General features: G+C 41.7%; 1 protein-coding gene across 4 annotated transcripts in view; it reads right to left on the reverse strand.

Moving 5' to 3' along the window:
* The window catches only part of SAMD12 (sterile alpha motif domain containing 12), a 247132-nt gene that overhangs the window by 16126 nt on the left and 213517 nt on the right, over positions 1-17489 (reverse strand). The window contains exon 4 of one of the 4 annotated variants that reach the window (XM_075213989.1): positions 2633-2740. The exons of 1 other annotated variant lie outside the window; for it this stretch is intronic. In XM_075213989.1, the coding sequence (XP_075070090.1) occupies positions 2633-2740 (108 nt within the window). Of the gene's footprint in view, positions 1-2625; positions 2741-17489 lie in introns of all 4 variants that reach the window. 2 more of the 4 variants (XM_075213990.1, XM_075213991.1) reach the window with 2 other exon arrangements.

Below are 17489 nucleotides of genomic sequence, written 5' to 3' on the forward strand. Positions count from 1 at the left end.
ATTCTTTGCAGTCCGCAATGTGCAGAACAAATGAATGTAGCAAATGGAAGAGAAGTTTTCAAGCCTGGCATTTCACAGATGCCGCAGCAGGACAAAACTAATTAGCCTTATAATGTAAAGTAACCACAGCTTAGTTATTTCTTAATGAACGTAAGAAATGCACTCGAGGAGTAAACAAGAATCATAACATTTGTCCCCGTATTACTTTCCACTGTTCACCCAGACAGCTCACCATGGCATTTACAAATAACAGATGTAGTGATGTTCACTGCAGCACAAGATGATTTGCAGGGGTGGAAGGAAGCAAATAGACACTGACTACAAGAAAGTCACAAAACCATCAATAGAAGATCCAGGGCCTGATTCATTGGCAAACCTGAAACGAACGTAATGTGCGTTTTTGTAAAAACGCACTTACACCGGCATACGCACATCTGTATTCAACAAGAATACTCAAAAATAACCCATACTGGTAGGTTAATTGGCTGTTCTCAAATTGACCCTAGTCTCTCTTTCTGTCTGTATGTATGTTAGTAAATTTAGACTGTAAGCCCCACTGGGGTAGGGACTGATGTGAGTGAGTTCTCTGTACAGCGCTGCGGAATTAGTGGCGCTATATAAATAAATGGTGATGATGATAATGGATGTATATATATGTCTGTTGATGAACACGGGTCTAGGTCCTCTCTGCTCTAACAGACAATACACTGCAGGTTAACGTCCAATACATATGTGGAATATAAAGTCCCAAAAGAACGCACAGAAAATAAAAACAAACTATTGAATTAATGTCCCCTGTTACTAATATAGTCATTCATGACAAAACATTAATAAATAAAAAGTTGTTTTTTGCCCTTAACATACATTTATCAGGATGTTCTACTGTACATAAAATGCATTTTTCTCTGGATTGCAAACACATGTTCTAGCATGATACACAGCCATCATCACTAGTAATTGGCACTTACACCCGACCTGTAGCTGGGGCAAGAAAAACACGTACTTTTGAGAAGCAAAAAGCTTGAATCAAACACTCCTGCATGCTCTCGAGCTTGTCACGCCCTTACTGTACATTGATTCATCATCATCATCATCATCATCATCACCATTTATTTATATAGCGCCACTAATTCCGCAGCGCTGTACAGAGAACTCACTCACATCAGTCCCTGTCCCATTGGGGCTTACAGTCTAATTCCCTAACACACATAAACACAAACAGACACAGGCAGGCAGACACAGACACAGACGAGGGACAATTTGTTAGCAGCCAATTAACCTACCAGTATGTTTTCGGAGTGTGGGAGGAAACCGGAGCACCCGGAGGAAACCCACGCAAACATGGGGAGAACATACAAATTCCTCACAGATAAGGCCATGGTCGGGAATTGAACTCATGACCCCAGTGCTGTAAGGCTACGTTTCATCAGTATTATCATCTATAAAAGAAGAGGATGCTGCTTGTGAGAGCTTAATCCCTATAGGGAATATACACTGGAACATTACCAGTACTTCTGGCGGGACCACCACTGATCTTGCCTGCTGAAAAGAACTGCTGCATTATAAGGCTTCTTACCCCAAGATGTTTTTTTTGCTTTTACAAACAGGAGTAAAAACGCATATGCATTTGTTACTGGTGTTTTTATTAATGTATGGCGCTCACTGTAGGCTTCACCGACGCAAAACATAGTACAAGGTGTGTCCCAAGAAACAGAACACAAATGGAACACTACCGCGACGTGGGTATAGCGACAATAGAAAGTGGTTTCTAGTGTCAGACTAGTTTAAATGCATTTTACTAGCATTAAAACACACTAGTAACATCAAACTTTTAAACCCTTTTTTTTCATCCCATCCAATAGAGCCTGGATGGGAGGTGAACTGCGTATGGAGAGGGAGTTAGAGGGCTGCGAATTGCGTCATTTAGGACAGCAATGGAGTAATTACATGACGAATGGACGCCCCGATCTCACCCACTTGAAAGTCAGCTGGATGCGGGAGAACAGCCTGCTCTCCCGGGAGATCTACCTGGAATTCGGGAGTCTACTGGATATTCTGGGAGAGTTGGAAAGTATGAGTAAGATCTATATGATAAATGCCAGGGGGCACGAGCCCTAATATATGTGTCAGTTTTAGGGGTAGAGTTACTAAAGCTTCTAAAAAGCAAAAGTGCTATCATTTTCTAGAATGTACTAGAGCTAGAATCTGATTGGTTGCTATGGGAATCACGTGTCCTTTTTAGAATCTTTAGTATATCTAAACCTTAGTGTCAATTTAATTATCTGTTGTGGGAGACACTTAAGGACCACACCAATTCCACATTTTCGCGCATGATAGTGCTTCATGTATTTTTAGCTGCACACCATTCAATTCTTAACCTTTTCGCGTTATCATGATCAAAAAAAAGGACTTTCCCCCACAGAAAGTATAAAGAGAACACAAACAGTCTTATTCTATTCTTTTTGCACAATATTTGTCATCATGTGAAATGAATTAAGAAAAGATTCAGCGACAGTGGAATTCAAGCACAAATGTGCTTCACAGTCTTATTGAAATCCATCAATACTGTACATTTTATTAATAAATAAATACACTTTTAATTCTTAAAAAGCCAAATGTAACTACTTGCTACCAGTGGCTGCAGCCGTTTTCGCCGTTGGGATCGCCAATGACATCTGCTCCAGCGTGTAGACACCCCACCGAAATGAATGTGCTGCAGAAATGAATACAAGAAGCTCTGCTAGAAAATGAAGAAGAAAAAATAATATTAAAAATGAGCGTTGGCCCACCTCTAAAATCCGTAACCGGCAGCAGTGATAGGCCGTCTGGGTCAGCTCCCACTAAAACCTGAGGACAAGCTTGGGGTTCACTTGCTATGGTAGAACCAGCTCCAAGCTAGAGACTGGCCAGACATGCTAATAACAGGTAACCCACAGCGAGGTGACAGCCTCATCAGTGCAGAACTGGAGACTCTATATGTCCTGTTCCCCTCTCGCAGAGACTAACTTCAATGGGCTGGTCCTGGGCTGAGGGCAGGGCCGGATTAACCCTAGGGCTAACTGGGCTACAGCCCAGGGGCCCCGGGCATCCAGGGGGCCCTTGAAAGTGCTCAGCAGCAGTATTGATCGGTCGGGGGCGCCCGCGCCGCGATCAATGCTGCTGAGCACTTTAAATGCGGTCCTTCCCCGGCACGCTGTAGACTCCTTACTGAGGAGATCTCGTGAGTCTCACTCTCACGAGATCTCCTCAGTAAAGAGCGTGCTGCGTGCCGGGGAAGGACTGCAATGCCAGGAGAAGGAGGTAAGTGCCTTGGGGGCGGCTCAGCTCACCGGGGGGGTAGCTCAGATAACGGGGAGGGGGGCCCTCACGGGGGAATGGAGGTCCCCTTAGCCCAGGGGCCTCCATTCCCTTAATCCGGCCCTGGGTGAGGGGATGGGGTAATGATAAAAGATCGGGGGGTATATTTACTAAACTGCAGGTTTGAAAAAGTGGAGATATTGCCTATAGCAACCAATCATATTCTAGCTGTCATTTTGTAGAATGCACTAAATAAATGATAACTAGAATCTGGTTGGTTGCTATAGGCAACATCTCCACTTTTTCAAACCCGCAGTTTAGTAAATATATCCTTGGGTCTCCTGTAGTGGCAACTTTTCACACCATTGATAACAGTAACCTCTGTTTTAAATTTTGGGCTATTTTTCACGCTTGACCTTTACAGAATGCTAGTAGCAACCCTTGTAGGTATTCTGCCTTATACAACCACCTAGAATCCTTCTATTAGACAGCCAGGATCCAGGCAGCTGTCATGTGTTCTGCAGCAAACCTGGAAGGTCACTCACACTAGAGTAGGTTGAGTCCCAGACTAGACTAGTCTAATAGGTCAGTACAAAAGAGGGTACAGTACAAAAGCATAAGGCAAAGGGATGGTCAAAGTTCAGGGTAAAGGTCAGGGCAGGTAGCAGACAGGAACAATCAGTTCAGGCAGAAGGTCAGCAGCGAGGACTCAATGTCTATAGCTCAACAAATCCTGTAGAAAGGTGCTACAATCGGGTAATGATTATAGAAAGAGTCAGGCTTATAACAGAATAAACAGAAGCATAGATGGCCACGGACAGGAAGTGGTCATGCAGTAACATGATGGCGGCTGACAGGAAGTGGTCATGCCAGTAACAAGATGGTTGCTGACAGGAAGTGGTCATGCCAGTAACAAGATGGCTGCTGACACGAAGTGGTCATGCCAGTAACAAGATGGCTGCTGACAGGAGGTGGTCATGCCAGTAACAAGATGGTTGCTGACACGAAGTGGTCATGCCAGTAACAAGATGGCTGCTGACAGGAAGTGGTCATGCCAGTAACAAGATGGCTGTTGACAGGAAGTGGTCATGCCAGTAACAAGATGGCTGCTGACAGGAAAGTATCCACTAACAAAAGATTGCCGCAGGTAAATAAATCAGAGAATAGCTTGGCGAGGCAGTCTTACAAACAGAGTGGGAAACAATCACTTGTGGCACATGGGTGGAAACGAGCAAACTCAGAGTGCAACAACAGCTGGTGAGTACATGATAGGGACTGTGAAAACTTAGTCCCTATCATGTACTTACAGGGACATTTTGCCTAAGAGCCATAAATAGCCAGGATAATATAAATCTACCAAATCATCGTGGCTCTACCAGGTTGCCAAAAAGTAAAAGTGCAGTGAAAAATAATACTAATTAATTTTAAAATCTGTACTAACTTCTATTCCTAACACATTGTACAAAAAACAGGATGCAAGATGAGCAGTTGTTTAAACAATGGATGATGGATATAAATAATTCAAATATCTCTAGTAAACATCTTGTCAAGACAGCATTGTATTTTGCAGTATTAAGACTTATGACATTGCCATCCGTTCACTGTCACTCTTGTCTAACGCTACATCTGGGAATATTACAATCCTTTATCCATCCCCTTAAAACATTTAAACATATGGGGATGTGCACTCGGACTTTCACCAGCTACATCTACATGACAGTATTCGAACAGCAGGGGTCCCAGGGTAGGGTAATCTGATCCTATCTTTCACATGGGGACATAAACAGGGGAGTGTAGTCGAAAACTCAGCAAACACCCCTTAATAAATGAGTATTTCGCTCTTTGATACATATGCCCCTAAATTTTGCCCCTAAATTCTCGAAAGCATGTCAGTGATTCCAAATAGATATTCGTGTGGGACAAAGTTCCCTTTAAACGCTGCCCATGCCGAATCTAAAATCCAAGTAAGAAAAACATTATCCTTTGCCTTGAAGCAATATATAAGGTATGACTGCAGACGTATTGTAATTAACACTTTCTCAAGCACATTAAACATTTAAACGAGCAATAGCACAGACTAAGATTAGAACTGAACCTGTTGGTTTTTAGTCATTGTTTAAATAATTTAAGGATCCCTCATGTAATTCTACATCGTTAACAAGGGTATCAGAAATTACATCACATGCAAAGCAACCAACTCCCAGGGGAAAACTGTGGAGTTTTTCACACCAGACAGCTGGGAAGAAGGTGAGCTGCTTTAAAAATGTCAACATTTAATTAGATGTAACAATTAAGGCAGCCGTAGCCCTGTCATGCCATTAAATTACTAGGCGTGGGATAAAAAAAAAAGAAGCTTTTGTGAAGTTAAATGCAAAATAAGCATTTCACGCACTTTTTTTAATGCTGTAAAAACATAAAAGAGATACATTTTATAAGCCAGGCAAAAAGTCGAAGAAATGATTCTTGTTTAGTGCCAAACTGCAACATTATTGTCAAATAGGATGATATAAAGCGAACATTTACCTCAGGTTTTTCATTAAAGGAAAATAGTTTTCTGCCACTTAAAGGGCCATTAGAATATTTTTCTTCCCTATTTTTAATCAGCTATGTGTACTATAAAACATACAACGGCACATGGCATACAGCAGGTTTGGCTCAGAAAAGTATTGAAACATAACAATCTTTGCTCAGAAGTACCACATTAGAGTCAGGCAGTAGACATCTTGCAACTCTGTGCTTAGATCATAAAATCCCGGCCCCACACTTCTATCACCTATCACTTATCTGTCTTGATTAATCACATGTTGCAAAGAGTAATATTAAGTTCTTTGAGTATGCCAGACTGAGTTACTGGAGGACAGGTCATGTGACAGGGGCTAAGATGCCAAAATCTGCATTATTGAATAGCGGGGTAGGGCTTAATTATGCGATCCCCCAATCAGGCCCCGCCCTTGCTATTCAATGCTGTGAATTTTCCCATTTTATAGTAGGGGGCGGGGCTATGGTCACGCAACAACGTCTATAGCATAGGCAAACCGAGGGGGGTTTCCTAGTGCCTGGAACCCCCCCCCCCCCCAAAGCCTAGGGCACTGTATAATTGAGGTGGCTGGACCCTGCCCCCGCTTCACACGGCTCTGCTTGAAAAGGGGGAGCTGCGTGCACCTAACAGTAGTGCACACAGCATTGCCCATGTATATTATAGGGTTAGGAAGAGTTGGAGAGCAGCCAAACACTGTCTAAAATTATAGCCACTCCCCCATGCCTGCTGGTCACACCCACTGGTGGCATGGTTTGGAAACCCCCCTCTACAAATCCTGAGTTTGCCCCTGCATAGGCAAGTATGCTATTATACAACAAGGAATAACAACTATTAATGTCATCTTTCAGATTCAAGATGTACCCTCAGAATTACTTAAGAAAAACATCTCACTGGGGTCATTTAGGAATATTAATGCTCATAGCAAGTTTTATTATACGCATATGGGCCTACACGGGTGCGCGCCCCATTCTACTTTTGGGAAACGCTCTGTAAAAAGCACTCAAGGTGACTTTTGGGAAATTGTGGGTCCAAATGGAACTGTGCGTGATGTTAAGCATAAAACCGTCACTTCAAAGCCCTGTCTTCTATCACTTTACAACCAACCCCCTTCATTTATTTTGACTTTAAAGGGGTTATAACTACAATACGACGGTTCCGTAGAACCGCTAATTCTCGGCGTTTTGAGGTCATTTTTTATAACGGCAATTTTATTAAAGACAAAGCCCATCGGGTTTTGTGTTTAATAAAAGTGCAATTTGACTAAAAAGCGCAGAGAATACAGCGCTCTGCTCTATAAAGCGTACCTGGAAGGTACAAAAGGGGTCTTCTAACCCCGGAGCACCTCGGAATACAAATTAAGAACGTGTCCCACCGGATTACAAATTTAAAAGAATTGTTAAAGACTACAAGAATATCCCATTGGATAACAAGTAAAAATGAATTTTTCGTTAATTTATGAATACATTGGTGAGGATGTTTTGGGGAGCTGTTATTTCAATAAAGAGGTTTAACAATCGCGTGTCTGTGTTTTATTTACATATTGTTTACTACTTTAGGGGTTTTAGGGACTTACCTGAATACTTTGCCCACTGAGATGGCAAATTTGTATTATTTGTTACCCGTATGCCTTCGGCCCAACTCTTCCTATCCCTATAATAAAAATTTAGTTGAATGGAGTTTTGTTTTAGCTTTTCTGATGTCCTCTGGTGGGAAAATAAGCATATATTAAAGTTGTTTCTAAACTACTGGTGCACTGGGGAACTACTGGCTCCAATTACTTCATACCCACTTCCGCTTGTGTCTGCAGGAAAAGACGCTGTCTGCTTTATTTACTCAAATTTACCGCAGCTGTAAGCACTTGCTAAATACATGACAAACATGATCATGTGTTTCCTTAATGTCACTGGTTAACCACCCTAAGAGAGCAGGGAATATAATATATATAATATACAAGTTAACCCGTGCATGATACTCATGCATTCTAGTCAAATCAAGCTACTTAAGGTGTTAAAAAGGTTCTTGTCATGCATTTGGGCCATAGCCCAGGCCTCAACCACCAACCACTCCCCACTGTCACCCCCGGCAACCACCAACCACTCCCAACTGTCCCTTCTCCTTCAAGAAATATATATATATATTTTTTAAATCTTTATAAACACTTTTAACAATTAACAAATTAAATGAACAAATTAAAAACATCTTAGTATACCAAATTTCAGCCCTTTCTGAATTTTTTTTTCCACACACACTAAGAATTTAGTAGGTCAGTGTATAACTCCGCCCAGCAGGTGGCGCTGCAGCTTGGTTTTATTTTTTCCACACACAGACAGACTAACACACGCCACTAGACATTTATATTATAGATATTCTTTTCAGAATCATTCTATTACTCTCTCGGAATGTTGGGGAGACTCCGGAATGTCCAGGTAATTCACTTGAAACTCCCAGGAGAGCAGGTCACCCTCTCGTATCATGCCCACTTCCTGATAAAGTGGATGGGACAATCCTGTGATCCAAGCCATCGTAACAACACAAATCATCATGCCCCCCCCCCCCCCCCCCCCCGTGGCCACTTGACCTCTCCTGCGGGGCTTCCTTGTTAAATAAAGTTGACAATCATAATTTTACTAGACTGCTTTCACTATAAGGTCATCTTTAGCATCCTCCTTTTGGGGATTTTAGTTTGCCGTACACACAACAGATGGCTATTAATATTTATACTCATTAAACTGAAGAATAATCATCGTCATTTCCACTATCCCAAAAGTTGTCCCGCACCAAATAGTTAAAAGATAACAAGATAATGTATAGTATAACCCTCTTGGATAACTGGCTGTAATGTAATCACTGGCTTTCTGCTACTCGGGACACTGAAGCAAGTCTTGAAAAATAAGATGTCCTTTTATCCTAATGAACTGCTATTTACTGCTCACCAGATTTGTTCTGTAACGATGTAACCCGCTGTTCTGACACTTGAGCAACATGCTGTCCGGACAGCTGGGGCCTTCGGCTGCCATCTCTGACCACGGGTTTATTTTCTCACCGCCAACTGGTTTAATGGGTCAGAGTTGGCGGAGACATATGTTATGCTATGAATGCGATCCTCTATCATGTTAGCAAATAGCCACCCTGGATGCGAGAAGACGACAGACATAAATCAGAATAAATAATCTCCACGTCCCGGGTATTTGCTCACCTTTGCTGTAAAGGTTGGAGGACAGCAGAAGACATGAGGGTCTGAGGGTCATCTTCCAGTCTGTTCTAAGATAGGTCTTAAAGGGGAAGTTGCAAATGTGTCCTTGCTATTTTATAGAATATTGCAATCTGTTTATAATGCACAGCTATAAAGGCGACGTGCAAAACCAAACCATCAGGAACAGCTGCACGTACGCACAACCTCATTCCCTTCATTATAATATCTCTTCTACCAAAACAAAATCTGATTTTTTATATTTTAGGGTAAGAACAGGCTCATGATTGCGTCTATCCTGCATTCTGTAAGGAACGCACCAATGACCCCATGTGTGGACAGGTCCATCATCTACCCACAATCACCAGTCCCTTATTATGATTATCTATTATTTATAAAGTGCTGACATATTACCCAGTGCGGTACATTGAGGGGACCATAATACAAACAAATTACGTATAAGGACATGAAACAGGAGGTAAAAACGGCCCTGCCCAAATGAGCTTACAATCTAAGAGATATGGGCCACACGTGACACATAAGTTAGTGGAAAAACAGTTGTAGCTACTTGTCGAAAAAGGTCATGTGGCTGCTGTAAAGCAGACGCACACAGTACAGATCAGGGATATCTCATACTTGCCAACTCTCCCGGAATGTCCAGGAGACTTCCGAAATCCGAGTTGGTCTCCCGGATGAACAGGCAAGTCTCCCGCATCCGGCAAATACCTGGCCAAAATAACGCGATTTGCGGTGAGTCGTGTTATTTTGGCCCCGCCCCCGCATCAAAACATCATATTCGACGCAGAGGGCGAGGCCAAAATAAAGCGATTGACTGCAATCCGCCCCCTCCCGGACTTCAGTGCCTAAAAGTAGGCAAGTATGGGATATCTATATCTTACAAGCAGTGGCGAATCCAGGAAGGGGCTTGCTGCCGGCGGCTGCACACTATGTGCAGGTGCAGAGACAGGCAGGGAGAGTGTGCTGCCCGGCTGCTCTGATTGCGTTTCACAATCAGAGCAGCCGGGCAGTTGACAGTCCTACCACTGTATTCCTCATTGTACAAGCAGGGAGACAGAAGCCTCCTTCCAGACTCACCAACAAAAGCCTATATCATATCATGGCTAGGGGCAATTCCATGCCCCTGTAAACCACCTAAAATTTCCATGGTGTTACAGTACTGTATATATAGTATTTGGCTAGCGCTTATTAATGGCAGTGAGGTAGTAATCTCCTACTTGTCTACTTTCCCGGATTGTACAGGAGACTCCCGGGAGTGCACCCTGTCAGATCTCACCCATTTCCCTAGTGAAGTGGATGGGATGGGGGCTAGATCATGATTCACACCCTCATGACCACGCCCTCCACAACCCAATGCTGCAAATCGACACCGCCCAACGGGGGTGGGGCTATGAAATCACATTTGTATAACTCCCAATATTTAGCATCCCAAAAGCAGGACAAAATATGCCCCTTCTGCCCAGACTCCACCCACACAGGGGTAAATTTGTGTAAAACCCCACTCACTTTTCTGTTAAGCCCCACCACTTTTGGGGCCCGCAAACTGGTATATCCCTCCAAAATCGGGACCATTGGGAGGTATGCATTTGTGTCAACACCTTCACCCCCCTTCCTATTAAGATTTGGCAAGTATGTGTAATCGTCACTTTTTACTGACCTGCTTTATATCTGTATCACAGTTTACTTCCTTGACTGAGGTTTATACCTATCATCTGTGAAACACAAAATTCAAAGTGTACCTGTCACTTACATCGAGCAAAGGCAATCAAAAAACAAAATGGCTGCCTCCGTTATATGGAGATGACAGAAGGGCCTGAAGTAACAGAACAACACAAATTATCACGTTTAATCAAACTTTATTAATAATACACGTATACACCCTTCTGATCAAGGTCCAAGACATGGAAGGCTGAATATCTGTAGAGTGGAATGTTCCTACAATCAGCTGAAGCTTCTATGCAGAATGCGGCTGTTTGTAAGACACAGGGTTAATGAGATATTAGGCCTGGCTTTTACTGGAAATCGCTTGATGACTTATTTACTGTACTGATGGGAACTCTATTGATTCCTAACAGGTTCTGAGCTTGAGACTTTTAATACAGGTTCGTTCCTTTGTTTTTTAGTGTTGCCGTTACAGGAGCCAAAGGTTTTAATAGGAGGAAATAATAATAATAGACTCCCACATACTTTTAGACTTAAATCATATTAAAATGAATTTGTGAGCTGCATGAGCAGAACTAAATCATTATTAGTCAGCGCAGGAAGGACAACACAAAATCAACAGAGCGCATTAGAGTTACATTTAAAGCCTTTGTCGGAAGCTGGTGTAACGCTGTTCCTTGCTTATGTGGGCGGATCTTACATTGATTACCATTATTTAAAGTAGAAAAAAAAATCTTTCTAAGTCTTTATTAATTATGTATTAAATATTGTTATGAATAGTTTGTTATGGATACAAGAATAAATGGGATGGGGGCTACTGACAGACAGATTTCGCAGGTCACCTCTTAAACATGAAGCAGCTATTTCCCGTTACTGGCAAAAGAAAGGTGATCGGATGGACTTACTTTGCCACCCGGTCTTGGGGGAAGGATCTTACACAGTTTATCTGGGGTGTTTTCTCACCGTCAGTAAACAACTCTTATTCGTGTCACCTTGCCACCAGACGCTTGCCGACTTGTAAATGCCAAATGTGAAATTGTTGTAGGAGGACAGTGCTGCCACCACTAGGCTCCTTCAATGGGGCATAAAACCAGCACATGGCCTAGGGTACCTGGTATAGCTACTACAGCGCCTCTTTGCTGTGGGCTGGATGGTAGCTCCTGACCACTTACTATAGCTTACACAGGACAGCCAGGAAACGGATTACAGTGCAAGATCAGCACGGTGGTCTAGTGGTTAGCACTTCTGCCTCACAGCACTGGGGTCATGAGATTAATTCCCGACCATGGCCTTATCTGTGTGGAGTTTGAATGTTCTCCCCGTGTTTGCCTGGGTTTCCTCCAGGTGCTCCGGTTTCCTCCCAGACTCCAAAAACATACTGGTAGGTCAATTGGCTGCTTTCAAAATTGACCCTAGTCTCTCTCTGTCTGTCTGTCTGTGTGTGTGTGTGTGTGTGTGTGTGTGTGTGTGTGTGCGCGCGAGTGTGTGTATGTTAGGGAATTTAGATTGTAAGCTCCAATGGAGCAGGGGCTAATGTGAATGAGTTCTCTGTACAGCGCTGCGGAATCAGTGGCGCTATATAAATAGCTGATGATGACTGGTAATTTTTACTGTTTTTTCTATGCGACCTCCTCTCTTTTACTGAATGATTGATATAATTTTGTTAAAACCCGTAGGCATAACTGTTTTTACCTTCAATTATTATTGTTTTTTTACGGAATCTGCCTCTTATTTTCCATTGCTTTGAGAGTATTAGCATGGAGAGGCCACAAATTCAGTGTTCATTTAATACGGGCCCGTTGGCAGCTAATTGTTGAGCTAAATATTCCGCATTACTCGTGCATGCTAAATGAAAGAGCCTTACCAGAGGAGAGCTGTGCTGTGATTTCCCGTCTTCCATTTCATTATCTATTACAGAACCTACAATATTGTGCATTCTGATCCCCCTCTGCTTTATCATGCTAAAGGGCAATAAATCAAAGGCCTTTCTGATAGCAGCGTCCCCAGCCAATTTCAAAATACACATGACATTCTTGCCACTTTCACGCTATGTCTATTTATATAAGAGCTGTCTGTGTCAAAGACTGAATTCTACTGGAGTCTTTTTTCTGTTGTTATTAACGCTCAAATGTTTAACCAATGTCTCCAACTGCAATTTATACAAAAAAATATGAAACTATTGATCATAAACAGCGTAGATATCATATACAATAGGCTGTAGTTAGTATAGCATAATTCATATAACAAACTATGCATTATAAACAGGGTCTGTATACTATGCAATAGGCAGCAATGTAGATATTTTCTCTTGATCAATGCATTTGCAATGTTATGGACTATAAAATGGGAAGAACTGACCAAGAGCAAGTCTAACCTTAAAATATAGGGAGCATTATATAGTATGTTTTTTTTCATTAACAAATAACAAAATTAAAGGTTATTATACCCATATCTCCCAACTGTCAGTCCCGCGGAAGTCCCAATTTGAAGGGACTGTCTTGCTGTCCTGTGCATCAGGACTTTTTTCTGATTCCAGGTAGAGATGCTCAGGCTTGGTTCCTCGGAAACCGAACACAACCGAACTTAGGGGATCCGAGTCGGCTCGTGCGCCGGCTCTGTACTGTCGCACGCGCCCTTGGAATCGAAAACGAGGCAAAACGTCATTGTGACGTAGTTGAATCTTGGGAGTTTTGGATTTACTTTTAAACTTCAACATCACAGGGATTGGGAGGACCCCCATTTATCTTTTCTTCCACTGCTGTGTGTCAATGTGTCCTAGATGTGCTTGGACCTGTTGTGTGTTTGTGTTATTGCTCTGTCACTTACCATCCAGCCAGGGCGCTGCAGTATTTGTCCGAAAGTGTATGAAAATAATATTGTGACCTGTGATGTGGTCAAAATTGACTGCAAATGCCTTGAAATTAGTGTTATTGAGGTTAATAATAATGTAGGAACAAAAAAAAGAGCAAAATGATGTGATTTTAGCATATTTTAGTTTTGGGTTTCTTTCTAAAAAAAATCCAAAACCAAAACACACAAGGGTGGTTTTGCCGAAACCAAAACATGAAGCTAATTCAGATCCAAAACCAAAACCACTTCACTGGGGTCAGTGAGCATCTCTGATTCCAGGACAGTTGGGAGACATGCTTGGAGGGGCAGAGGGTCTAGCGCTACATGACCCCTCCCCTGTATAGTGTGGCATTGCCACTATCGGCGCGAAATGTGCACACTGTCCCAATTTCACAAAACTAAGGGGTCTCTTCATGAAGTTCTTAGCAATTTTTCTGATTTTCTCTGGCGATAGAATAAAATACCTATTGCCATAATTAAAAAGATCAATGAAACTTCACAAAGGCAGCTGAGCGATGCTCAACTGCCTTGGCGTTACTTGACCGGAACAGTAAGAGTTAATTTACCGCTTGGCCGGGCCAGTATCCATAGATATGTGCCTGCAACTGAAAGCCCAGTCCCAGTGAGGAAAATAAAAAAAAGCTAAAAATAGATACAAATATTTAAAAAAATAAATACAAAATATTTGGGCTAAAAATAAAGCAATTTCCGCTGATTTTCTTCTGCAGACGCCATCCCGAGATGACGATAAAAGCAGAAGGATTTTGACCATACTTCTACCCGACAAATCTCTTCCTGGCAGGTTGACCCGTTTTCAGAGAAAAGGGAGGTCTCCACACACTGATTGATGAATGGCTGGAACCATCCACCAATCAGAGTGCAGGAAGAGACAGTGAGGGGCTGCAGGAGGAGCAAGTAATGTAATTGGGTTGCCCCTGAGATCTGGGGACTGAATTTCAGCACTGCAAAGATTATGGTGGGGAAGTATAAATTAATACAAATTAAGGAGGCTGAATTTTTTTTTATTTAATGATCAACGGTCTAAGCCAGGGATGGGAAACGTCAGGCCTCCGGGCCGTATAAGGCCCGCAACATCAATTGTTCTGGCCCTCTGCCATAGGCCGATTTTCCACCCCCAATTTAAAAAAATAAATAACCTATGTGACAGCCCGGACCCGTGTGCTCCTCCCCGCGCACAGAATGTCGGGCATGATGTTATAAATATCCAAATGGCCCTTGGCAGAAAAAAGGTTCCCCACCCCTGGTCTAAGCAGTTAAGCTATAAGGAATTACTTAATAAACAATTTTTTAAAAAATAATAAAAAAGAACTTGGATACCCAAACATAGATTTACATTCAATGCAAAGCTAACAATATTTACACTTCTCTGTTATGTGCTAAAACTTAATGCTTTCATGATCTGAGATGCAGTCACGCCAGACAGCCAGGTAGTGGCCCCCTGCTGGGTATACAAGCTAAACAGGTGTTTGTCACTTCACTAAAACACTTACTTAACATTTCCTGCTATCAGCAAACAGACTTCCTCCAGCAATGTTACAAATCCAAACAATGACACTTGCATACAAAACACATTCCAATGTAACACAATAAGTGCATTTCAAATTATACATTGGTACCTGCAACTCTGATTGAAATACATTTCTACAGTAAATTATTTCTACATGATCCAGCCACAAATAAGCCACAAATAAGCTATTTATATAATTTATCCAGTCACAGGTATCTCTACTATCTAGTATACACTGGGGTACCTCCACACTGATGAACTCGTAATTGTTTAATTACATCTAGGTATTTTCCTCTAGTAAAATTAGTTACATTCCATAAAATACACTGGTGCACAAATCCATCTATCAATTTTAGAGGCAAAAATAAATTCTGTCCCCTTTCTGCATATAGTTGGAATCCCCTAATGCAGACATATGGCAGCTTCGAACTTCCGATAGACTATGAAGGCATAGAAAGTTTCTGATAGCCTGAACAGTTTTTATTTTTCCTAGGCCTCCTGCTTGTGTTTACCCCCTAGAATAAAGTTGCCAGCCAGCCCCTGAATAGTAACTGCAATATTATAGACACCATTAGATCCAATTTGCATTAAATCTATTAGTGATGAAATTGGGGGAGACTACAGGAGTTTCTCAAGGTCTTCGCTGGTTCAAAAAAAAAAAAGTTTGAAAAAAACGTTAAAACAAATACCCTGTTTCTGCCCTTTTAACTCCGTCTACGGAAATTAAAAGTCGTTGACAGTGAAATTGATGCATTTTAAAAAATGTGGAAATGTTTGTGATCATTCAAGAGCAAAACAATCTCTTTACCCCATTCCACCCCACTGACTGCGGCCATAACATATTTCGGCTATGCCATACCCCCCTTGGCGGTATGTTCAGCTGCCGGAGCTGGCCTGTGAGGCGTAGGATCTTCAGCTGTACACGGCACAGAACTGGGGGGTTTCTGAAGGGTTTATAAGATCAAGGATGTTCTTAAAGTTTCTAACCAACCTCTTATAGAATTTACTAGTAACTGTAAAACAGAGGTCAGGGAACTTTTTTACCTTTTACCCCCAAATATATTTAGATACGCTGACGTTACCCCCTTGACCTGAAAGGAAGGAAATCATATATTATTAATTATTGGAATTCAAAATTTTATTGAATCTATTCAAAATTTCTTTGAAAGCTTCAACTTCAAAACTTCAGGTTTTGGAGAAATGATTATGCTTCATTTTTGATACAAGAGCATCAATATTGGGGCATTTTGATGTCAGAGCAATTTGGATACAGTCTTCAGCGTCCAATCGATTTCTCTGCTTTGTTTTTATGTTCGTTAGAGTGGAAAATACTTGTTCGCAAAGGTAGGTTGTTGCAAAAGGCTGCAACTTTTTGACTGCCTCCTCATGTGCAATTTTGAATGCCTTTGCAGCTGTTGACATCCAAAAATATGACAGATCTGCTTTGTTTTCAAATGCAATAAGTGCTTCATTATTGCATCGAAGCTCAAGAAGTGCCTCTGCCAACCCTTGAGGCTCTTCTGGTACAACAGCAATTTCAGATTTAAAGGGGTCTACAATCCAACTGACAGCATTTGGGGTAATTAACACCTGTTCCCTGACCACCGGTGTAAAATGAAACCACAACCTTTATAAACACAATAGTTTGCTTTATCTATCTATCTCATCAATATCCAAAAAACTCACACATTTACTACCTACTGAAGGGAGGAAGCTTGGAGGACAAACAACTGCATATGTGCAAATAAAAAAGCAGGAGTTTTTATATGCCATACCTCCCAACAATCCAGATTTTTTAGGACAGTTTTTCAAAGGTAAGGGTGTGGCAGAGAAAGGGGGTGTACTTGTGAACAATGGGCTAAGTATGGGTAAAATTGGGCATGCTTTGGGTATATCAGGGATGAATTTGTCACAAATTTCCAGTTGGGAAAGATGTGAGTTACGCAGACATGAACGAAGATACCTGGTGGGAATATGCCCCATTGTCCAAATTGTCACATACAGCACTCACCTGAGCTTGCATGACATATGTGCTGAAAAGGGTTAATTACAACAAAACCACTTGGCTCGCTAAAATTGCCACCAGCATAATTGGTTTTCAAGGATAATCCTTGCAGAAATCTTAGGCTACTCTTTGATTTCCTTGTATACACACAACTTAAATTAATCAAAGTTATGGCAGACCAAACAATTCCCTGTATTTCAGTTAAGTAGCATTTTAATAACCAAGGTCTCTAGCACACATATTTGTTAAGAACACAAAGACAGAACATCATAAAATGAAAGTTAATATGACAAAATAGTCACAATGCTCAAATTATAAAAAAGGATAATAAAAAGACACAGTAGTAAAATGCAAACAAGTTTCTTACAATAAAAGGGACAGAAGCAGAAACAGAACAAAT

This window comes from Mixophyes fleayi, chromosome 5 (assembly GCF_038048845.1).
Source record: "Mixophyes fleayi isolate aMixFle1 chromosome 5, aMixFle1.hap1, whole genome shotgun sequence".
Taxonomy (NCBI): domain Eukaryota; kingdom Metazoa; phylum Chordata; class Amphibia; order Anura; family Limnodynastidae; genus Mixophyes; species Mixophyes fleayi.